This window comes from Hemiscyllium ocellatum, chromosome 43 (assembly GCF_020745735.1).
Source record: "Hemiscyllium ocellatum isolate sHemOce1 chromosome 43, sHemOce1.pat.X.cur, whole genome shotgun sequence".
NCBI classification, from domain to species: Eukaryota; Metazoa; Chordata; class Chondrichthyes; order Orectolobiformes; family Hemiscylliidae; genus Hemiscyllium; species Hemiscyllium ocellatum.
The window spans coordinates 7,235,668-7,261,248 of record NC_083443.1 but is presented as its reverse complement, the minus strand read 5'-3'; the positions used below and the strand labels follow the sequence as shown (position 1 = coordinate 7,261,248).

The following is a 25,581-nucleotide window of genomic DNA, read 5'->3' as shown; positions in this document are numbered from 1 at the left end:
ATACTGAAGAGAAGACAGGGAGTACAATAGTCATTAAAAATGCTGTGTTTAATAAAGTAAAAATCAAATAAACTGGACAAAGTATAAGCAAATATTTACTATTTACAGCAATTGACGTCAGCTACATGAATTTAAAGTCTTAATATTTTAAGATATTAAGCTTTAGAGCATAAAAGAGGAGTTCTATCACAGATTAGTTATAATCTCATTAAATATAGGAAATATCTAATCACCTGAATAGTTGACTCCTATTTATAAGTTACAGGAAGATCTAGACTTCAATCAAAATCTGGCTCCAAACTAGATGAAAAGGGGGAAAAAAAAAGGGCACAAAAATTCAATTCAGATGGGATGGAGAAAGTATGGAAAAAGTAAGTTAACAGATGGAGTAGCAACACTGGTATAACAGGGAACATATGCCAATGTAGATAAGGAAGGAATACAGAATGACATAGAAGTTCAAAGAGTATAAAAAGGTCTTTTTTAAAAAAAGGGTGTTTTGCAACCTCCAAATTGTGAACATGGAATCAAAGAGGAAATCTGCAGTCAGGCTAGAAACAAGAATGGAAATAAAATTGTTTGGGAGACTTTAATTAGCTCCTATTAATTGAGACAGTGAGATTAAACATGGGAGAGAGAATAACGTAACAAAAACATGCATAGGACTACTTCAAGCAGTACCTTAACCAGTGTATGAGGGCAAAGATTCTGTTCAACCTGGGAAACTGTCCCAAAATGGCAAGGTTCAATTCATTTAAGGTGTGGTTGGAGCCTTACAGCCAGTTCTGGAGCCAGGATCAATATAGTCAGAGCGCTTCCATTCTTGAACACTGTGCATTAAATTCTACACAGACTACCTGGGGGAGCACTAACTGAGAATCCGATGAGACTGATTGTTCATAGCAGAATCTGCAGAAATATGCGCCAGGATTTGAGCAATACCAGATTTGGCACATATTGACATCCCTCATCTGTAAAAGCTACCTCTGTTAGTGAACTTTGCTGATATTTTAAAATTGGTTCCAGTATAATTGCTGACACGTGTCCAATCACAGAATCACATCAATTGATGGATATGTTGTCTACATGGTTGCCAGCACAGGCTGGATGAGCATGATCAACATGCTATCCTTTGCAATTGAACAGAACATGCTGTTTGTTACAGTCCAACAGTCAATGGGATGTATAACCCATGTACTTGGCATCACATTGGTGGTGAAATTGCATCTCAGTACTCATTTGTATGGTTAGGGACAATGCCTGTTTGGCTATACTGCAAATTCCCGTTAATGAAGAAAAACCACTCATCAGTTTATTGCCATGTAGCAGCTTGAAACCGTTAACTTCACCTGTTTTTCACATTTTTAAGGCACTATCCCCTTCCAGGGTAATGAGGTAAACTGGGCACCATTCAAGGTGAAAAGTAGCTGATATAGCCCTTTTTGTGATTTTACAAGGAGCCATAATTTTCAGAGATAGGTTCCTTACAGAGGGTGGTGGGTGCGTGGAATACACAGCCAGCAGTGGTAGTAGAATTACCCAACTTTTGGTTTGCCTCCCCCATGCAGAGAAAACCACACTGAGTTGAGAGTGCACTTAAGTCACTGTCTCATATAGAATGAGTATTTGGAGCCTTGCTCAATGAAGAGAGAGATTTTTTAAAAAAGGTAGATGCGACATTAGCATTCCCATGGGAATGTACCATGGGAAGTGGAGGTGCATTAGAGTGATTGAAGTACAGCAGGATATCGTGGAAGACCAGTCCTTTTGGAATGCTGAAAGGAGAGAGAAGGTTTTGGAGGTGGGGTGGAGGGGGGAGGGTTGGGAATTAAGTTTGGTGGCAGAAATTTCTGAAAGTGAATAATCTGGAGATGGAAAATCTTGAGATGGAAGAGGAGAATGAAGGGAACCCTATCATGATTCTAGGAAACAAAAAAAGAGAAGCAGTGAGAGCAGAAGTGCAGCTAATGTGACAGGCAGAGTTGAGGGCATTGTCAACTATGGTTGGGGAATTTTTAGTTGAGAGTAAAGGCATTTCAGCTGTGCTGCTTGGAGTTCACATCATCAGAATAGATTTGATAGAGACAGAGGACCTAGGAGAATGGAACGGAGTTTCATAGGATGTAGGATGTGAAGAAATGCAGTTGAGGTAGCTGTGAAAGTTAATAGGCTTCTAATGAATATTAGTTTCTATATTATTGCCTGAAATGGCAGAAGTCAAGGAAGGGTGCAGTCAGAGTTGGACATTAGGAAATGGAGAAATCATGGAAATTCCACTTCAGGGAGAGGATCAGACATTTCACTAATACCATCAGTGTACCAAGAAGGTCAGGCCCTTTGGCCCTCAATGTTGTGCCGACTTTCATTCTACTCCAAGATCAAGCTAACCCACATAATCTTCATTTTACTATCATCCATGTATCCACCCACAAGTTGCTTAAATATCCCTAATTTATCTGACTCTACCACCACTGCCGGTAGTGCATTCCACACACCCACCACCCTGTGTAAAGAACCTAACTCTGAAAATTATGGCCTCTTGTGATAGCCATTTCTGCTCTTGAAAACAAGTCTCTGGCTATCCACTATCAAATCACCTCTCCTCCTTCTTCGCTCCAATGAGAAAAGACCCAGCTCCCCTAACCTTTCTTCATAAGACATGCCCTCCAGTCCAGACAGCATCTTGGTAAATCTCCTACGTATTTTCTGTTTTATTTCAGATTTCTGGCACCTGCATTTTCTTGCTTTTTGATAGATACCTTGAGCATTTGTGCCAGGTTTCCTTTGTTCTTCCTCAAACCACCCTAAAACAGTACTTTGCTCAAAGAACCAGCATTGAAATGCATCCACTAAATGCACAAGAGAAAGTTAGGGCTGGCACAAGAGGTACAAGTGAAATTTCAAGACAATATATGTATGTATAACTTGCAAATACCTTCTCTGGCATGGAAAACTAAATTTTACAAGTGTGAAGACTCAGTTTCTAAGAATTTAATTATGGGACACAGACTTATTTTTGTGTCTTTTTTTCCCCCTCTTCACTTTGCCTCCTATGTATAATTTTACAATTGATTATTTTAATTTACACCTCATTTAGTCACCATCTCTCAATGGGGATTCTTCAATTTGAATGTTTGAAGAGTCATGCTGCTGCTTGCTGTATTCACAAATCCCTCATCTTCCACCTTGGGACCCTTCAATCCCATGGCATCAATGTGGACTGCACCAGTTTCCTCATTTCCCCTCCCTCCACCCTATCCCAGTTCAAACCTTCCAGCTCAGCAACGTCCTCATGACCTGTCCCACCTGTCAATTTTCTTTCCTATGTATCTGCTTCACTCTCCTCTCCCACCTATCACCATTATCCCCACTTCCATTCACCTACTGCACTCTCAGCTACCTTCTCCCCCACCCCACCCGCTCCAATTTCTCTCTCCACTCGTTGCTCCCAGCCTCATTCCTGATGCTGGGCTTTTGTCTGAAACTTCGATTTTTCTGTTTCTTGGATGCTACCGATACTGCTGTGTTTTTCCAGCACTATTCTAACCTTGACTCTAATCTCCAGTATCTGCAGTATCCACCTCCACCTCTCAAATCCCTAATGCAGGCCACCATGCTAAAACTAATCACTACATACCATCAGTTGTCATGTAAAAGCCTACATAAAATCTCTGGACAGCCTTGAGCATCAACTACAGACATTTTTCCTTTACCACTGACAACAACAATCAGCCCATGCGGTTTCTGCATTTATTGCCAGCCAGGTTCTGGAACTTACTCAAGACCAACAGAAACTGAAAATTTCTAATGTGAAAAGGCATATTTAAGAGAAGATTTGAACATTTAAAAACAAAACTGATGCAATCAGCAGCTCTAAATAGCAACAAAAATACGTGATTTAAAATGAAAAAGATTGTTAGTGTTTCCCTGAAGAATCTTGACTTCCTCCATGAGAAACCCCGAGTAACACTACAGTTGCATATATGCTTTACTAAAGCTGAAAAAAACTGCATTGACAGGCTATCAGCACCACATTTTCTAGCATTTCTCCAATTTCGCTGGAGCAAAGTAATCAACTGTAACACTGTGCTTGAACAATTAGTTACTCCTCACTAAAGAACTTCGACGCAGACTATTCACTGCTGCAGGATTAGGAGGTAATCTTTCTGTATCCATTTTGCTCAACATGCACCTAAATCAGAGGCACAAACAATTAGAAGCAATGACCCTAACTCACGATCAGAAAAAAATGTATGAACCCACCTGCCAGCTGGACAAAGATCAGAATATGGTGTTCCAATTTAATGTCACGCTCAGTTTCATCTGAGTCCCAGCAGTATAGTATCCTTCAATGCAGCTAAACACTTTATCCTGAACTGTAGCACAAAGCCTGTGTAGTTTAACAGTTCATCAATATCTGATAATATTGAATGGGACCGAAGAACTTAAAACATGTGTTTTGGAAAGGGAACAAAAGAAGCTGGTACATGATCTAATTCAATAATGAAAACCTAAGCACTTTAACACATCTCATCTTTCCCACCTATTGAGCAAAGCAAAGTCTGCTGACAGAATTACAGTCCTGCTTACCTCTATGCTGAAATACCCTCGGTCCACATAATCACCAAGGAAGAGGTATCTGGTGCTGGCTGGTGACCCTCCTACTTCAAATAACTTCATCATGTCAAAGAACTGACCATGAATGTCACCGCATACTAGAAAAAAAAAAGAGAACAACTGCATTTTAGACTCACACCAACATGTGCCATTCAAACACTCATCCAGAACATTTGGTGCACGGAAACACTGCCATTTTGTGGCCTCAACAAGGAGTGATGGCAATTAGCAAAAATCCATAAAAAGACATTCGGCATTTATCACTATTAGACTGACCACGCTGATATATACAGCTTGGGGAGGCATGATTCTGCAAATATAGGTCAAAGCACAGGGACATGCTTCCAAAAACCAAGCTGGATTCAACTTGTTCTATTAACGTAATTCTGTATCGCCCTTTAGTCATCTAGCCAACTGAACTAGTCAATGACTACAGTTAAATAAACAAAACTAAAAAGTCTAAAAATACTCCACAGAAATGGTTTGCATGCTGCCCCACAGCTCCACAGACCCAGGTTCAATTTTTGCCTCGGGCGACTGTCTGTGTGGAGTTTGCAGATTCGCCGTGTGTTTGCGTGGGTCTCTTCCGGATGCTCTGGTTTCCTCCCACATCCAGAAGATGTGCAGGTTAGGTGAATTGGCCATGCTAAATTGCCCATTGTGTTCAGGGATGTGTAGGTTAGGTGCATTAGTCAGGGGAAATGTAGAGAAATAGAGAACGAGTCTGGATGGGATGCTCTTCGAAGTGTTGGTGTGGATTTTTTGGTCAAATGCCCTGTTTCCACACTGTAGGGATTCTATGATTCTAAATAGCCACAAAGTTTAAATCTCATTGGTACAGGTAAATTTACAGTTTAAACAATAAAAGGTGGTTTGCTTTTATTCATGACATTACCATTTACAAAGATGAACTTTAAAACCTGGAAATAATGCTGAAAAAAACCCTGAACAAAATGGATGAAGGAATGTTAACCTTCAGCTGCTGCTACTCATCTCACACACAGCAATACCTACTGAATGATTTTAATGTAAAAATTATCATTTTGATTAATAAGACAGTTAATAATTGTTTATCATAAGAGGCTGACATTAGATTGCACATGCGTGGTAGTGATAAGAACAATAATCACTCAATATCAATCACTTAATTAAAACTAACTGTTCAGCTAACATTAAATACATTTTCGATTAGTTAAAAGGGTTTAGTGCATGACAGCTGATGCAGCACCTATAGTTCCTTGCAGGTTTGATCTTGCTGACCAACTTTTCAGTAAACTTGGAGCAAGATGAAAAGCATTAGAATGGTGTCAAAACACAGGTTCACCTTAAATTATTACTTGTACGATACTGTGCACCTTTGCAGCTTTATCAGATCTTTGCTCAAAGGAACATAATTGTTGCAAAATAAGTTAATCAATGTCATCCAACTTGATTGAACTCTCACAATACCAGCCTCAACAAGATGTTAGATATAGAACCATGCATCCTTTGTAAAATGTATTTAAGCTAGCACTGGATGCCAAAACTTTAACTACTCTTCCAATTAATAACTTTCTCCATACTTGCAATAATTTCTGGTTCTACTTTGAAGTTTCCAAAATACACTATCTTTTTAATTTCAATTTTGCTAAACAAAAACAGCACTGGACAGTGAATTGTAATAAGTTAGCTACATTCACCAAGGCATTTGTTCAAACAAAATGTCCAACTTGACAATTCAACGAGAATTTACCTTAAAGAACAGATTACAAAAATCAGTGAAACCATTTTCACAAAAAGAGATTGGGCAAAGCCATAGCTCAAGACTGAGTTGATAAGGTACTTGGGAAATGCAGGCTGCTGAAACCAAAGGGAAAGGGAATGCGTTTTTTGTCAAGAATCTGGTTAAGTTTTGAACAAGTCACAAAAGGATACTTGCATTTTCAATGGGACAGACTACTCAGTCACTTCCTTCAGTCAAGAAAAAGAACAGGCAAGGCATTTTCTGCCACCATTTTTTAGGTTGCATACTTACCAGAGGAATAATCAATCTTGCTAAGAATGGGACATATTTTCCTCTCCACCCCTTTCCGCCTTCTGCAAAGACCGTTGCCTCCGTGACTACCTGGTCAGGTCGATGCGCCCCCCACAACCCACCCTCCCATCCTGGCACTTTCCCCTGCCACCGCAAGAACGGCAAAACCTGTGCCCACACCTCCTTCCTCACCTCCACCCAAGGCCCTAAAGGAGGCTTCCACATCCAAAGTTTTACCTGCACATCCACTAATATCATTTATTGTATCCGTTGCTCCTGATACGGTCTCCTCTACATTGGGGAGACTGGGTGCCTCCTCGCAGAGTGCTTTAGGGAACTTCTCCGGGACACCCACACCAATCAAACACACCGCCTCGTGGCCCAACATTTCAACTCCCCCCCCCACTCTGCCGAGGACATGGAGGTCCTAGGCCTCCTTCACCACCACTCCCCCTCACCACCAGACGCCTCATCTTCCGCCTCAGAACACTTCAACCCCAGGGCATCAATGTGGACTTCAACAGTTTCCTCATTTCCCCTTTCCTCACCTCACCCCAGTTCCAAACTTCCAGCTCAGCACTGTCCCCATGACTTGTCCTACCTGCCTATCTTCTTTTCAACCTATCCACTCCACCCTCACCCCGCCCCCGCCCTATCACCTTTATCCCCTCCCCCATTCACCTATTGTACTCTATGCTACTTTCTCCCCAGCCCTATCCTCCTCTAGCTTATCTCTCCACACTTCAGGCTGTCTGCCTTTATTCCCGATTTTACTGCTAAGCCTCGGATGCTACCTGAACTGCTGCGCTCTTCCAGCACCACTAATCCAGGAAAGAGACCTTGGAGTGCAGGTTCATAGCTCCTTGAAAGTGGAGTCGCAGGTAGATAGGATAGTGAAGGCAGCGTTTGGTATGCTTTCCTTTATTGGTCAGAGTATTGAGTACAGGAGTTGGGAGGTCATGTTGCGGCGTGCATTTCTGGTCTCCTTCCTATCGGAAAGATGTTGTGAAACTCGAAAGGGTTCAGAAAAGATTTACAAGGATGTTACCAGGGTTGGAGGATCTGAGCTACAGGAAGAGGCTGAACAGGCTGGGCCTGTTTTCCCTGGAGCGTCGGAGGCTGAGGGGTGACCTTATAGAGATTTACAAATTATGAGGGGCATGGATAGGATAAATAGACAAAGTCTTTTCCCTGGGGTCAGGGAATCCAGACCTAGAGGGCATAGGTTTAGGGTGAGAGGGAAAAAATATGAGAGAGACTTAAGGGACAACTTTTTCACGCAGAGCGTGGTACGTGTATGGAATGAGCTGTCAGAGGATGTGGTGGAGGCTGGTACAATTGCAACATTTAAGAGGCATTTGGATGGGTATATGAATAGGAAGGGTTGAGGGATATGGGCCGGGTGCTGCCAGGTGGGACTAGATTGGGTTGGGATATCTGGTCGGCATGGACGGGTTGGACCGAAGGGTCTGTTTCCGTGCTGTACATCTCTATGACTCTAAATGCTGTTCTGATGTTAAGGAATGCTGGCAAAATTGAAATCAATGGGATACAAAGAGAAAACTCTCTGCTGGTTCAAGTCATAATGAACACAAAGGAAAATGGATGCAGCTGTTGGAGCTCAATCTTCTCAGCCCAGGAACATTGCTCCAGGAGTTTTTCAGTACTGTGAGAGATCCAACTATCTTCAAAAGTTTCAGTGAATCTCCCTTCAGCAGAAACCCACAAGTGGTGTTCACTGATGATTGTACTAAATTTAGCATTTTTTTGAAATTCATTCAGTCTGCACCGTTATGTAGCAAGACCTGGATGACATCCAGATTGGTTAAGGGGCAAGTAATATTCATGCCATCTCAAGATACATCTTCATTCATATTAAGTGACGTTTCAAACACTGAGTCCACCCACTATGAACAAGCTGGAGGTTAACACTCACCACTGACCAGAAATAAACTGGAATAGCCATATGAAGACAATGGCTACAAGGACAGGTCAAAGTCTGGGAATCTGCAGCAAGTAACTCCCCTCCTTTCAACCGAAAGCTTAGTCGTAATTAACAGGGTCCAAATCATTTCTGTGATGGAATATTCCCCATTTAACCAGGATGAATGTAGCTCCAACAAAATTCAAGCAGCTGGACATATCCAGGCCAACAGCAGCTTGTTTAACTGACACCCCATCCACCACTGGTGTACAGTGGTAGCAGTGTGTATAAGTAGATGCAGTACAGGAATTAACCAAACTTTCTAAAATGTCTTTCAAACTCGTGATAGCTACCAGTTAGAAAACACAAGGGCGACGGTTGTATGGGAACACCAACACCTGCAGGCATCCTCCAAGCCACACATCATTCTAACTTTGAGCTATCACCATTGCTTTGATGCACTGTGCCAAAATCCTGGAACTCCCTTCCTAACCACACGTGGCTCAACGTCACCTTTTCCAGGGCAAGCATGAATTGATGATAAATGCTGACCTTGCTAGTGATACCCAATTCATGGAAACTTTTATTTAAAAAAAGTTAGCTAATTCCATACTGATCTTCAAACAGTAACTTTTGGTTTGTACAGTGTAGTTCCTACTCCCACTAAGTCATTTTACAATTAATTAACCAGTAAATTATTAAGTTTAATGTCTCGATTTAGAAAAAGGAGAAAATTCCACAATATCATTTAGACTAGATTAGATTACTTACAGCATGGAAACAGGCCCTTCGGCCCAACAAGTCCACACCAACCCTCCGAAGAGCAACCAACCCAGACCCATTCCCCTACATTTACCCCTTCACTTAACACTATGGGACAATTTAGCATGGCCAATTCACCTGACCTGCACATCTTTGGACTGTGGGAGGAAACCCACGCAGACATGGGGAGAATGTGCAAACTCCACACAATTGCCTGAGGTGGGAATTGAACCCAGGTCTCTGGCGCTGAGAGGCAGCAGTGCTAACCACTCTGCCACCATGCATTACAGTGTATAGGCCTACAACCTGTGGACGATCATTTGGAAGTTGGGTGAAGAATGCACCTTGAAGAAAATACTATTCATAGGGAGCAGTCAGGAACAGGCCAGTTTAAGGTTCTTATCATTTTAGGGATTTGGCTTCAACAGACCAATTGAAGTTATTGTTTGTGACATAGAAAATGTTACAAATATTTTCTTCTTTATAACAAAGAAAGTGCTTGCTTCCTTTAATAAAATTATCCTTCATTTGGATTTTTATCTGATCATTTATAGATTAGTTTATAAAATTGCTTTACATATTTGGCATTGATTTCATCGTTACATTCAGAGGACAGCATCAAACCCAACTGAAGCTCCAATAGGGATTCTCACCCAACAGACATATGGGCGCACACACCAACTTGGTTTTGTCTTTGTTTGACTACTGATGGGTGAGAAGAAGGAGGTGAGGAAAACAACATTTTAAATCAGTAAGAGATTTACTGAGTGTATGCCACAGCACAGGAAGCTATCTGGCTCCTTACCTGTTATTGGTGCTTCCACTTCAATCATGGTCTTTTCTCTTCGCAGGATTTCAGCTCCATCATTAATAATTCTAAGTGCAATTTCTTCCTCTACCCGACCTTCTTTAATTAAGTGATTTTTCAGAACATCTACCCTAGGCTTTCCATTGGTGTCAAAGACCTCGTCAAATGTCAAGCGATGGGTTGGTGGAAAGGGGACAGCTGCAGGGAAGGAGTCAAAGAAGAAAGTAAAATTCATCAATTACTTTGAACGAAAACAGACAACTGGCACTGATTTACTACATTGATCTAAAAATCCAAGTAATACAAAGATGTGGCAACTAATTTGGTGTTGGAATGATATGTGGGAGAGGGAAAAAGGAACTAAGACAAAAATGCATTGCAACAGATCTCTCTGCATTAAATACTGACAAATTCTGACAGTTGAAGTGATCAACAAGAAAAAGTTTGTTCCTCAGTTTGCCATCTGTTCTCAATTGCGATTGATCTCAGGAAGCTACGACAGTTTAGCAAATAATGAAACTGCAAGTATTGTTCTAAGCCACACTGTCCAAGCAGCATAGACTTAATCTGCAGTTTAGACCAAGTCTGATGTCAGCAACAGAAGCCTACAGCTCAGTGCACCAGAGATAAGGAAAAGAACAATGACCAGCGAAGTGCTCACAATATAGGGCATCAGCAATCAGACTGAATGAAAAAATGATTGCAATCAGTTATGAGGTTCCACCTTTAAAATAACTTGTCAATAACCTTGATCACTTAGGCTGATACATGAGCAAAATACTCCAAGGCAGTGGTCACCCATGAAGTAAAAAAGGAAGGACAAAATATCTAAAAACAATATTCCATGAAACCAGGGACACGAAAAACCTTTTGAAGCAGCTGAAATGTCTATTTGCAAATTTTCACCCAAAATTAAAAGGAGAAAAAAGGACTTATCTTTTATGGGATGAGGGAGGCTATTATTGGTTAAGCAATCATTTATTACCCATTCCTAACTGACCTGACATTGTGGTCTTAAACCACTGTAGTTCTTAGGATGTAGGAACACCATACTGTCAGGGAGGGAATTCTAGGATTATGACCCCACTGCAGTGAAAAAACTGCAAGAATAGTTTTAAATCAGAATGGCATGTGGCTTGGAAGTCACTGTGTTCCATGCATTTACTGGCCTTGTTCTTCTAGGTGAACACAGGCTTTGAAGATGCTATCGGAGGAGCTTTAGTGAGTTGCCATTGTGCATATTGGACACAAGTTATTGTACTGTTTATTTGTGCATGTGAATATTGAAGGTGATGGATGGAAGTGGGCCAACGTGTGTGGATAGTATCAAGCTTCAAATGTTTTTGGAGCTATACTCATGCAGGCAAGTGGAAAGCACTCTGTCACACCCTACTTGTGTACAGGCATAGGAAGACAGGCGGTGAATCACACATTGAATTCCTAGCGCCTGGCCTGCTCCTTTAGCCACAGCATTTATTTGGCTTCTCCGGTTCAGATCAGGTCAGGTCGTCAATGGCAACTCCACAGGATGATGACAGAGGGAAATTTAGCAATGGTAATACAAGTGAACATCAAGGCAAGATGATTAAATTCTCTCCTGTTTGAAACAGTTGTGTGTGTGCGCGTGTGTGTGTGTCAGACAGACAGACAGAGGAGGGAGAGAGAGATTACACCCCCCACCACCAAACCACTGACTACAGTTTTTATAAGTCTCCTATAAACCCTTAAGAATGCATCATTTTACTGCATGTAATATGTGTTCACACCCTCACTCGTAAATCGGCTAATTTTGATGCTTTCCCAATAAAGCTCTTAAACATGACTCACACCAGCCTCAGAGGGTTTCACACAAATTTCAGACTCTCAAAGCTATGGAGTCAGTCCCACTTGAGCACCTTAAACATATTCTACACAAACATGTTACCGGTCAGTGCCATCTTTCAGAAAAGCTATTAATCGGAGGCTTTAACTGCCTCGTCATTGGAAGAAAAACATTTCATGCCATCACTTGAATATCCTGGTGTGCTGACCAACATCTACATAGAACATTGAACAGTACAGCACAGACAGGCCCTTCAGCCTTCAATGTTGTGCCGACTTTTTATCCTACTCTAAGATCAGACTAACCTGCATACCCTTCATTTTACTATCTTTCATGTGCCTATCATGTTCCTTACATGTTCCTAATGTATCCAAGTCTACAATTATTGTTCTCATTGCATTCCACGCACCCATCACACTGTGTGAAGAACCTCTCGTCTAAACACTTCTGTCACCTTAAAATTGTGCCCTCTTGTGATAGCCATTTCCAGCCTGGGAAAAAAATCTCTGGCTTATCCACTCTATCTCTGCCTCTCCATCTTGTACACCTTGATCAAGTCACCTCACATGCTTCTTTGCTACAATGAGAAAAGTCCTAGCCCCTCAATCTTTCTTCATAAGACATGCCCTCCAGTCCAAGTAGCATCCTGGTCAATCTCCTCTGCACCCTCTTCCACATTTTTCCCAAAATGAGATGAGGAGAAGTGAACACAATATTCCAAGTATGGTCTAACCAGGGATCTATAGAGCTGCAGCATAACCTCAGGACTCAAACTCAATCCCCTTGCTAATGAAAGCCAACACACCATACGCCTTAACAACCCTACCAAATTGGGTGGCAATTCTGAGGGATCTTTTGACATGGACACCAAGATCCCTCTGCTCCTCCACACTGCCAAGAATACTGACTTTATCCCTGTACTCTGCATTCAAATTTGACCTTCAGTTTTCCAGATTGAACTCCATCTGCCAGTTATCAACCCAGTTCTGCATCCTGACAATATCCCATAGTAACTAACAACAGCCCTCCACACAATCCACAACTCCTCCGACTTTCGCGTCATCGGCAAACTTATTAACCTACCCTTCCACTTCCTCATCCAAGTCATTTATAAAATTCACCAAGAGTAGAGATCCCAGAACAGATCCCTGCAGAATATCACTGGTCACTGGGCTCCAAGCTGAATACTTTCCATCTACCCCACCCTCTGTCCATGAGCCATCCGATTCTGTATCCAGACAGTCAAACTTCCCTGTATCCCATGCCTCCTTAATTTCTGAATGAGCCTACCATAGGGAATCTTATCAATGCCTTGCTAAAATCGATGTATACCACATCCACTGCTCTACCTTCAATGTGTTTTGTCACATCCTCAAAGAATTCAATAAGGCTCTCAAAGCCATGCTGACCATCTTTAATCAAACCACGGTTTTCCAAGTAATCATAAACCCAGTCTCTCAGAATCCGCTCCAATATTTGCCCACCTAAGACTGACTGGTCTGTAATTCCCAGGGTTATCCCTATTCCCTTTCTTGTCATCCCCAATCATTTGGCATTACTCCAGTGGACAATGAGGATGCAAGGTTAATATCCAAAAGCACAGCAATCTCTTCCCTCACTTTCTGTAGTATCCTAGGGTATATCCTGTTTGACCCAGGAGATTTATATATCCTTATGTTTTTCAAATTTTTCAGCATATCCTCCTTCCTAACATCAACCCGTTCAAGCCTATCTCCCTGTTTCACTGTCCTCCGAACTGTCAATGTCCTTCTCAGTAGTGAGTAATAAGGCAAAGCATTCATTAAGGACCTCCCCTCCTTCCTCCGACTCCAGGCACAAGTTTCCTCCACTATCCCTGATCGACCCTACCCTCGCTCTGACCATCTTCTTGATGTTCACATCTAGAATGCCTTAGGGTTTTCTTTAATCTTATCCACTAAAGCTTTTTCAGGTCCCTTTCTCGCTCTCAAGTCTATTCTTCAGTTCCTTTCTGGCTACCTTGCAAACCTCTAAAACCCTGTCCTTGCCTCCTAAATTCAAATTTCTCCTGTATAGACACACCAACAAATTCTCAATTAACATTCATATCATCAAAACAAACCTTCTGACCATTACACAACTACATAGATAGATTAGGAGAGCTACTTAAAGGGATGACAGCAGACAGACAACGGCAAACATTCAAGGAACGCATGGAGGATCTGCAACAACTGTTTATTCCTGTCTGGCACAGAAGCAAAATGGGTAAGAGGGCCAATCCATGGATTGCAAAGGAAATGAGAGATAGTATCCAATCCAAGGAAGAAGCATACAGATTGGCCAAAGAAAAATAGCTGAGGATTGGGAGCAGTTTAAAAATTCAGCAAAGATGGATGAAGTGATTGACTAAGAAGGGGAAAAGTCAGCTTGCAGGGAACATAAAGACTGACACAAAGTTTCTACAGGTACATGAAGAGAAAGATTGGTGAAGACAAATATAGGTCCTCTAGGGACAGAAACGCGGTGGGGTGGGGGCTGGGGAGGGGAAGAGGTATAATATGCAAAGAAATGGCTGAACAATCAAAATACATATTCTGGCTCTGTCTTCAGGAAAGAAAACAAGATATCAGAAATGTTGGAGAATACAAGATGCAGTGAGGGGTAAGAACGAAGGGAGATCAATATTAGTCAAGAAAGAATGCTGGGAAAATTGAAGGGTTGGAAGGTGGCTAAGTCCCCAGGGCCTGATAATCTAAATCTCGGAGTACTTAAGGAAGTGGCTCTCGAAACAGTAGATGCATTGGTAGTCATCTTCCATGATTCTATACCTCAGAGGCTCCATTCAGATTGGCAAGTAGCTAATGTTACTCCAATACTCAAAAAGGGAGGTAGAGAGAAAACAGAAAATCATAGACCAGTGAGCCTAACTTCGATAGTCGTAAAATTTTTAAGTCCATTAAAGGGCTTCACAGCGGAGCATTTAAAAAGAAGTGGCAGGTTCAGACTGAGTCAGCTTGGATTTATGAAGGGAAAAATCATGCTTGACAAGTCTGTTGGCATTCTATGAAAATGTAATGAGTAGAGTTGACAAGAGAGAGCCAGTCAACATGGTATATTTGGACTTTCAGAAAGTATTTGACAAAGTCCTGCATAAGAGATTTCTGAGCAAGATTAAAGGATTGGGGAAGTATATTGAGATAGATCGAAAGCTGGTTGGCAGAGAGGAAACAGTAGGAATTAATGGAACCTTTTCAAATTGGCAGGCAGTAACTGGTGGGGTTCCACAGGGATCAGTGCTCAGTCCTATTGGTGCATTTTCACAATATATTAACAATTTGGATGCGAGAACAAAATGTAACATCTCAAAGTTTGGTGATGATACCAAGTTGGATAGGAGGGTGAACTGTGATGAAGGTGCAAATATGCTTCAGCATGATCCAGACAGACTGGGTGAGTGGAAAAAATCAATGGCAGATGCAGTATAATTTGGATAAACGCAAGGCTATTCATAGTGTCATAGAGATGTACAACATAGAAGCAGACCCTTCGGTCCAAATCGTCCATGCCAACCAGATGTCCTAACCTAATCTAGTCCCATTTGCCAGCACTTGGCCCATAACCCTCTCAACCATTCCTATTCATATATCCATCCATATGCCTTTTAAATTGTTGTAATTGTACCATCCTCCACCACTTCCTCATTCCATACACACACCACACGCTGCATGAAAAGGTTGGCCCTTCAGTCCCTTTTATATCTTTCTCCTTTCACTCTAAACCTATGCCCTCTAGTTCTGGATACCTCCACCTCAGGAAAAAGACTATTTATCCTATCCATGCCCCTCATGATTTTTATAAATCTCTGACGGTCACCCCTCAGCCTCCGACGCTCCAGATTAAAAAAAACCCAGCCTATTCAGCCTCTCCCCATAGCTCAAATCCTCCAACCCTGGCAACATCTTTGTGAATCTTTGCTGAACCCTTTTCAAGTTTCACAACATCCTTATTCACTTTGCAAGCAAAGGCAGCAGATTGCTTCCTGACTGGCTGAAACTGGAAGGTGGGAGTGAAGGCAAATGGCATGTTCGCCTTCATTGCAAGAGGTTGAGCACAGGAGCAGGGATGTGTTGTTGCAGTTGTACAGGGCCTTGGTGAGGCCACACCTGGATTAGTGTGCGTGCAGTTTTGGTCTCCTTTTCTGAGGAATAATGCTTTTGCGGGAGTGCAGCAAAAGGTTTACCAGACTGATTCCAGGGATGGCTGAACTGATGTACAAGGAGATTGACTAGGTTAGGATTGTTTTTGCTGGAGTTCAGAGGACTGAGGGGGAATTTCATAGAGATTTATAAAATTCTAACAGGACTAGACAGCATAGGTGCAGGGAAGATGGTCCTGATGGTGGGTGCATCCAGGGGTCACAGAGTGAGGACTTGGGTGGACCATTTAGGATGGAGATGAAGAGACATCTTTTCACCCGAGTGGTGGGTCTATGGAATTCATTGCCACAGGAAGTTGTTGATGCCAAACTATTGAATACGTGCAAGGGCAACCAGATATGGTATTTGGAGTGAATGGGACCAAAGGTTATGGGGACCAAGTTGGATGATCAGCCATGATTGTGATGAATGACAGACCAGACTCGGAGGGCCAAATGGCCTCCTCCTGCTCCTATCTTCTTTGTTTCTCTGTTTATATGCTTATAAAAGGAATAGAAAACACATTACGTTTCAACATCTGTCAACATATGGCAATACACACCAATTTAGTTGTTTACCAAATAAGATGAGATGGGTAGCTGAAACAACAACAATTAATAACTGATATGTGCTCAAACCATAACAGGTATTAAAAGGAGGCAACTGTAAAGTGCTTGCGTCTGTACATACTTATTGCACAGCCCTTTTCCAACTGCTGTCTCAAAATGTTTGTGTTCATGGAAAATGTACAGCCAAATTATTGCTCAGACAGATAATCTGTTGAATATATTCAGAGTACAGTTGAGGACTGGAGCAGCATAAAAATAATAAGTGCCCTTTACTAGGTTAGGAACGTCTACAGTAACAGTAGTAAACTCAAGAACTATCCATCTACAATTGTGGAAAAAAGGACAGTTGTCTCTTCTTTCAAGCACCATGAATAGCATTGCTACAATTCAGTACTCACACACTAATTCTGGTTTCTCTAGCAAATTTGTGGGTTCATCAAGTTCAGGACATTAGTTGGACAATCACGAGCAACTGCAAATACTCCCAGATGAGTGAAATACAGTACAGAAGAATCTCGATTATCCAAAGTACACAACGCGGAATTATTTTGTTTGGTTAATCAAATTCCAGATAATTGAATGCCAGATAACAGTTTAGCTAAGCATCAGGACCTTGCGATCTTGCCAGATAATCCAAAATTCAGATAACCAAATATCGGATAATCGAGGTTCCCTTGTATAGCTATATGCAAAAAAGATTCCTTTCCTGCATCTTTAATGCCCCTCAGCCTCAATTTCACAAGTCAGCTTTATGTAAAAAAAGAGATGTCAAAAGAATCTACTTTGCAAAGTTGACAGATTAAAAAGTTTTTGAACACAAATTTTGAAATATTTTCTTTGAAATGTGGCTTGCTGTATTAAGTCCAGCATTTGCTACCCCCTTTCGTTTCACTCAAAGTGGTGATCGTCACTCATCCTCAAACTTTAAAATCACACAACACCAGGTTTATCTGGAAGCACTAACTTTTGGAGCATTGCACCTTTGTTACAACAATCTGAAGGAATAGCGCTCCGAAAGCTACTGCTTCCAGATAAACCTGTTGGACTATAACCTGGTGTCGTGAGATTTTTAACTTTGTCCACCCAGTCCAACACCAGCCCCTCCAAATCATCCTCAAATTGTTACAATCTTTATAGTGAAAGTGTTTACCTTAGAATTCAACACATGCAGTTTCATGATTTTGACCCAAAGAAAATGAAGGAATACCAATTTCCATTTTGGAATTTGTTGCATTATATTGCCCTCAACTCAGAGATTAATTTCAATGTTTTACTGCAAAAATGACTAAATTGTCAGAAGCAGACTGAACTAGACAACAGAAGACAGACAGGTCATTTATATGCATCTTATTCAAACTCAGGACAGGCTAAAACATTTTATCACCAATGAAGTACTTGAACAATCACTAATACAACACAGGAAATGTGGTATCCAACTTGTGCACAGCAAGCTCTCTCCAAATAACAAGGTGACGTAGATGAGACCAGATTTAGCGATATGAAGTGCCAAAAAAGACTGGCCAGAACACCTCAGAAGTCCCCTGTACTACTTCAGCATAACAGACTGACATTATGCCCAGTAGGCAGACCTCAGGATGGCTGTGACAAGTGTTGTAATAGAATTTCATGCTTTCACCTCAAGCCTTTCATTTCCAGGCTCTTTTTCCATGGATTCGGAATCTCTGCCACAAAACCAGTTATACAAAACCGATGCAGGAAACTGATTCCAGCAGCAGCAGAGGGAAACCAAGGATGCCCTTACTGGGGAACCCCTGCTGCTGCATTACACCAATCACAACTTCACGAGATGAAATCATTGCAGCCAAAAATATAAACTAGTTGAAAAGCTGATTTGTTTACCATATCATATAACATTTAGAATATAGTGTTTCTAATTATATTGCTGGGAAGGATCTGACCAGATATTTTGTATTATATGTTTGCTGTGTGATGGAATGGGGAGGGTGTCAGGGAAGAAAAAAAAAACTTGTGCAACGATACTGAAAATATTGTAATTATGAGAAAATATGCAATGCAGACATATTTGAAGGAGCATGAGAAAACAATGCATCCTGCCAAGAAGCCGAAGCATTGAATGCAGCTGTCCAATGTGGTATATTGCTGTTATCTGCAAAGATACAAACAAATGTTCCTTTCATACAAGCTTTGAAAGTTCTGTTTCCTTGCTGGGGTACAGGTCCACCAATACCGCAGTTCAACAAACCATCACCCAGATGGTCAATTTTTATGTGCAAGACTCAGTTTGGGGTATCCAAACTATGCCCAACTAATCTTGGGGTTACTTAAAGTCAGAGTCCTACAACACAGAGACAAACCCTTTGGCCCAAGCTGGTGCAAAACTCCCATCAACACTAACCCTATTTTCCTGCACTAGCCCCATATCCTTCTAAACCTTTCCATGTATTGGCCCAAATACCTTTCAAATGCTGTTAATATTTTAGCACTCAATCACTTCCACTGACAGTTCATTCCACATGAATACCACCCTATGTAAAAACATTTCCCCTCAGGGTCTCTTTTATTCTTTCCCTCTAACCTTAAACTAATGCCCTCTAGTCCTCAATTCCCTAACCATGGGAGAAAGACTTGAGTGCTTCCACCATACCCATGCCTCTCATGATCTTATATACTTGTATAAGATTCAACCCTCAGTCTCCTACACTGAAGAAAAAAGTCCTAACTTGTACAACCTCTCTCAATAACTTAGACCCTAGAGTCCTGGCAACATCCTTGTAAATTCCTTCTGCACTCTTTCCAGTTTAACAAATTCTTTCCTATGGCAAGGTGAGCAAAACTGAACACAATACTCTGAATGTGGCCTCAACAATGTCCTGTATAACTGCAACATAACTTCCCAACTTCTATCCTCAATGCCCTGACTGATGAAGGCCAGTGTGCCAACAGCCTTCTTCACTGTCCTGTCTAACTGTGACTCAATTTTCAAAGATCTGTGCAGCTGAACTCCAAGGTCCCTCTCTTCCACGACACTCCTTAAGGACCTACCATTCACCATAAAATTCCCACCTTGATGTGACTTCCCAAAATGCAAGACATCACAAATCTGTATTAAACTCCATTTGCCATTTCTTGGCCCCACTTCCCCAGCTGATCAAGGTCCTACTGCAATTTCTGATAACCTTCCTCACCATCCATGATACCTCCCATTTTAGTGTCATCTGCAAACTTACAAATCATGCCTTGTACATTCTCATCCAAATCATTGATATAGATAACAAAACAACAATGGGCCCAGCACAGACCCCTGAGATACTCCACTAGTCACAGGCCTCTAGTCCAAAAAGCACCCTTCCACTATTACCCTCTGCTTCCTACCATCAAGCGAATTATGTATCTAATTTGCCAGCTTCCCCAGGATGCCATGCAATCTAATCTTCCAGAGCAGCCTATCATGTGGAACCTTACAATAAAATCTATATAGACCAAGTTTACAGTCCTGCCACCATCAACCTTCCCGGTCACTTCAAAAGAACTCCAATAAATTTATAAGGCATGATCTCCCATGCACAAAACTATGCTGTCTATTCCTAATCAAACCTTGTCTTTCCAAATGCACATATACCTTACCTCACAGAATCTTCGTTAACACATATTCAGTTCCTAGGTTTTTCTTTGCAGCCCTTCCTGAATATTCCCTACCCTCCAGTATTGCAGGACCTCATTCGTGGCTAACGACAATGTGAAAATATCAGCCAGGGTCCCCACAACTATTTCTTTAGACTTGTGCAATGTTCTTGGCTATATCTTGTCATGACCTAGAAATTTATCCACTTTCATACATTCTAATACATCCAACACCACCTCTACTGTGATGTGGATTGCCCCCAAGATATGATACTTGGTCTGCCATTCAACTCCATTTTCCACTTGCAATTATTTCTTCCCATGGACCTCTCTTGTACTAATTTTAAGGGTCTGAAGTGTGGGATCACCAACACATTTTCTTTGGATAACCATGCATTAAATCCATCAACCTTGTAATGCAGCAGACATGGAAACCAATTACATAGACAATTCTATGTACACCAAGAACCTAAAAGATGCCACTTTGCTGCTGCCTAAAGGTGCCTTGTGATGCAGAATACATGAATGAGTGAGCTGACCACATTGAAATCTGTTCTTCAAAAGCAGCTAAGATGTGTTCATTATTGTTGTTGCTGTAACTTGCTGACCCAATCCAGCTAAGTCTCAAGTGACAAGTCTCTTTGCAAAGTACTTGGAAAAAAAAGTGCATGTACAACTAGTTAGAAAATTCTCTTCTCAGCAAAGCAAATGGTACCCAAAAATTGACTACCATAACACATATTTGGGAAAGGATAAAGAAACAACGTATGAAAGGATGTCTATGCATCACAAATTGAGTAAGCCAATAGTGAGAGATTTAACTGCATGACTAAGTCATGTTAGCATTAGCAGCTTGATCTGTGCAAGCTGATAAAAACATTTCAACTTTATATGGAAAACTTTCAGAAACTCCCGGACCAGACAGTGGTGAAAGGCTGTGTGACCATGCAAGGGCTGAGTATTTTTTTCTCAGAATGGAATTGATGCTGACAGCGTTAAGTTTATTGCCTATTCCCAGTCACGAGCAGTGTGGCAGAAAAGGGAACTTGGAGACGATGGGTTTTCACACAACTCATGTTACTTGTCCTTCTTAGTGGTAGAGGTCACAAGGAAGAAAATGCTGCAGATGAACACCCCCAACATGCCACTGTGAAGGGGATGAATACAAAATAATCAAATGAACTGCTCTTTCCTGGTTAAGTGTCTCAAGTGCTGTTGCAATGGCCCCAACCATGCAAACTGAGTATTCCAGTGTACTCCTGACTTGATCCCTTTAGCTTATGTGGAGGCTTTGAGGGGGCAGGTGAATTAGCATTTTATAAAGATGAGTCAATGTTTTCACAAAAATATAGATATTGCTGGCAAGACCAGCATTTATCACACATTCCTAAGTTCCTTACAGGTGACAGTGAGATGCCTTCTTAAACTGCTCCAGTCTGCATGATTAGATTCACTACAGTTGTTAGTAGGATGTGCCTGGAATTTAATCCAAACAAAAAGTGAAGATATCATTCAAAGCAGGGGAATTATCGCTATACTATTAATCCAGACACCCGATAAATGTTCTGAGAACACAGGTTTGAATCTCACCATGACATATTGGTAGAATTTAAATACAATACACTTGCATTGACCTGGACACTAGATAAAACAATAGTAAAAACAACCCTGCTGACCCTGCAAAATGTTCGTAACATCTGGGAGCTAGTGCCAAAATTGGGAGAGCGGTCCGACAGCCTAGTCAAGCACCAGTTTGACATTGCCTGTAATGCATGATTGCAAGAGTGTGACTATGTTCCAGAAACCACCATCACCAGGATCTCTCCTGTCAATCAGGTGTTGCTACCAAACAGGTCTATTTGCATGCCAGATAGCATAAGCAGCAAATGACAGAGCTAAGCAACCCCACAACTAATGGATCAGTCTAAGCTTTGCATCCTGCCACATACAGTCATAAATGGTGGTAGATAATTACATAATTGATAGCCTCAGGCGAGGTGCCAGAAGCTGGAGACTGGCTAATGTTGTGCCACTATTTAAGAAAGATGATAAAGAAAAGCCAGGGAACTACAGACCAGTGAGTCTGACATCAGTGAGGGGATCCTGAGCAGGATTTATATGTATTTGGAAAGGCAAAGACTGATTAGGGATAGTCAACATGGTTCAATAACTTGATTGACTTTTTCTGAAGTAACAAAGAGAATTGATGAATACTGTGCTCAATTCTGGTGGAGGGTTGCTTTTCACACTGGAGGCCTGTAACTAGCAATATGGCAGAGGATCAGTCCTGGGTCCACTGCTTTTGATCATTTATATAAATGATTTAGATGTGAACAAAGGAGGCATAGTTAGTAAAATTGGGAGATGGAGTTACCTCAGAGTACAAACAGATGTTGATCAAATGGGCCAAGGAATGGCAGTTGGTGTTTAATCTAGATAAATGGAAAGTGCTGTATTTTGGAAAGGCAAGTCAGGGCAGGATTTATGCACTTAATATGAAGGTTCTGGGGAGTGTTGCTGAATAAGAGACCTTGGAGTGCAGGTTCATAGTTCCTTGAAAGTGTAGTCATAGGTAGACAGGATAATGAAGGCAGCATTCGGAATGCTTGTCTTTATTGGCCAGTGCATTGAGTATCGGGGATGGAGGTCATGTTGCAGCTGTACAGGACATTAGTTAGGCCACTTTTGGAATACTGCATTCAATTCTGATCTCCCTGCTTTTAGAAGGATGTTGTGAAGCTTGAAAGCCTTCAGAAAAGATTTAAGAGGATGTTGTCAGGGTTGATGGGTTTGAGCTACAGATCAAGGTTGAATAGGCTGGGGCCATGGAGTATCAGAGGCCGAGTCGTAACCTTAAATCGGTTGATAAAATGAGGAGCAAGAATAGAGTGAATAGCAAAGGTCTTTCCCCAGGGTAGCAGAGTCCAATACCAAACAGCATTGGTTTAAGGTGAGAGGGGAAGACTTGAAAGAGACCTAAGAGGCAACTTTATCACGTAGAGGGTGGTGTGTATGGAATGAGCTGCCAGAAATAGTAGAGGAGTCTGGTAAGATTTCAACATTTAAAAAGGCATCTGCACGGGTATATGAATAGGAAGAGCCAAGAGGGATATGGGCCAAGTGCTGGCATATGGGACTACCTAGTGGCAGGGGACTCAGTAGTTAGATGGCTTGACAGGACATTTTGTGGTCAGGAACGGGACTCCCGGAAGTTATGTTGCCTCCCCGGTGCCAGGGTTCAGGATGTCACCAATCGGGTTTACAAGATTCTGAAAGGGGAGGGTGAGCAGCCAGAAATCATGGTACATATTGGCATCAATGATATAGCCAGGAAAGGGATGGAGGATCTGAAAAGAGACTACAGGGAGTTAGTTTGGAAGCTGAAGAGCAGGACAAGTAGAGTAGTGATCTCAGGTTTACTACTGCTGCCATGAGATAGTGAGATGAGGAACAGTCACCAAATGCAGCTGAATACGTGGCTGCGAGGCTGGTGCAGGAGGGAGGGCTTCAGATCCTTAGACCATTGGGATACCTTCTGGGGAAGTTGGGACCAGTACATGAAGGACGGGTTGCACCTGAACTGGAGGGGCACAAATGCCATGGGTAAGATATTTGCTCGTGTGATTCGGGAGGGTTGAACCTAGTTTGGCAGAAGGGTGGAAAACAGAGCCACATATCTGAGAGGGTGACAGTTGTAGATGGGGCAGTGACAGGATGTAGTGAATCTATCGGGAAGGTTTCTCACTCGATGAAACAGGGGTCAGTTAAAGTGTGTCTGCTTTAACACAAGGAGTGTCAGAAACAAGACTGACGAACTTAGAGCATGGATCAGTACTTGTGGCTACGATATTGTGGCCATAACAGAGACCTGGGTTTCACAGGGGCAGTAATGGTTGCTTGATGTTCCAGGGTTTAGAATGTTTAAAAAAACAGGGAAGGTGGAAAAAGAGGAGGGGGTGTAGCATTGCTAATCAGAGTGCATCACAGCTATAGAAACAAAGATTGTTGAGGAAGGTTTGCCTACTGATTCAGTATGGGTGGAAGTTAGAACAGCAAGGGAACAGCCATCGCATTGGGAGTTTTCTACAGACCACCTAATAGCAGTAGAGAGATTGAAGAACTCATTGGCAGGCAGATTCTGGTAAAATGCAGATGCAGCAGGGTTATTATGGGTGATTTCAACTTTCCCAATGTCAACTGTAACCTCCAAAGTGCAGATAGATCGGATAGAGCTGATTTTGTCAGGTGTGTTCATGAGGCTTTCCTTACTCAGTATGTAGACAGATCGATGAGGGGAGATGTCATTTTGGATTTGATGCTCGGCAATGAGCCAGGTCAGGTGTCAGATCTCGCGGTGGGAGAACACTTTGGTGACAGTGATCACAACTACCTCACATTTACCATAGCCTTGGAGAGGGAAAGGAGCAGTTATCGAGGGAAGATATTTAATTGGGGAAAAGGAAATTATAACGCTATCAGACAGGAGTTGGGAAGTACAGACTGGGAGCAATTGTTCCACAGAAAGGGCACAGCAGATATGTGCAGGCTATTTAGGAAGCAGTTGTTGTGGGTGATGCACAAATTTGTTCCTCTGAGACAGGTGAGGAAGGGTAAGATTAAGGAACCTTGGATGATGAGAACAGAGGAGCTTCTCATCAAAAGGAAGGCGGCAGTTTACGTAAGGTGGAGGCAGCAAGGATCTAGCACAGCTTTAGAGGATACCGGCTCACTAGAAATGAGCTCAGAAATGTACGGAGGAGACCCAGGAGGGGGCATGAAAAAGGCTTGGCACGAAGGATTAGGGAAAACCCAAAGGCATTTTTCTCACATATGTGAGGAATAAGAGAATGATCAGGGAGAAGGTAGGGCCAGTCAGGGATAGCGTAGGGAATATGTGCATGGAGTCTGAGCAGATAGGGGAGGCTCTAAATGAGTTGTTTGCTTCGGTTTTCACTAAGGAAAGGGACCTTGTTGTGAATGAGAACTTGAAGGAGCTGGGAAACAGGCTTGGCCAGATCAAGACTGATGAAGTTGATGTGCTAGAAATTTTGGAAAACAGTAAAATTGATAAGTTCCCAGGGGGCTAGACCAGTTTATCCTAGACTGCTCCGCGAAGCGAGAAAGGAGGTTACTAAGCCACTGGCGAGGATCTTTGCCTCCTCACTCTCCACGTGAGTCACACCAGAGGATTGGAGGGAGGCGAATATTGTTCCTCTTTTTAAGGAGGGCAACAGGGAAATCCCTGGCAATTACAGACCAGTCAGTCTTACGTCTGCAGTCAGCTAAG

At 42.0% G+C, this 25,581-nt stretch overlaps 1 protein-coding gene across 1 annotated transcript in view; it reads right to left on the bottom strand.

Moving 5' to 3' along the window:
* Positions 1–25,581, bottom strand: part of LOC132835117 (serine/threonine-protein phosphatase 2B catalytic subunit beta isoform) — a 113,591-nt gene that overhangs the window by 57,993 nt on the left and 30,017 nt on the right. Inside the window, exons 2-3 of the mRNA XM_060854448.1 lie at positions 10,123–10,323; positions 4,591–4,715 (exon numbers count right to left, since the gene is read on the bottom strand). Coding sequence (XP_060710431.1) covers positions 4,591–4,715; positions 10,123–10,323 — 326 coding nt within the window. The remainder of the gene's footprint in view (positions 1–4,590; positions 4,716–10,122; positions 10,324–25,581) is intronic.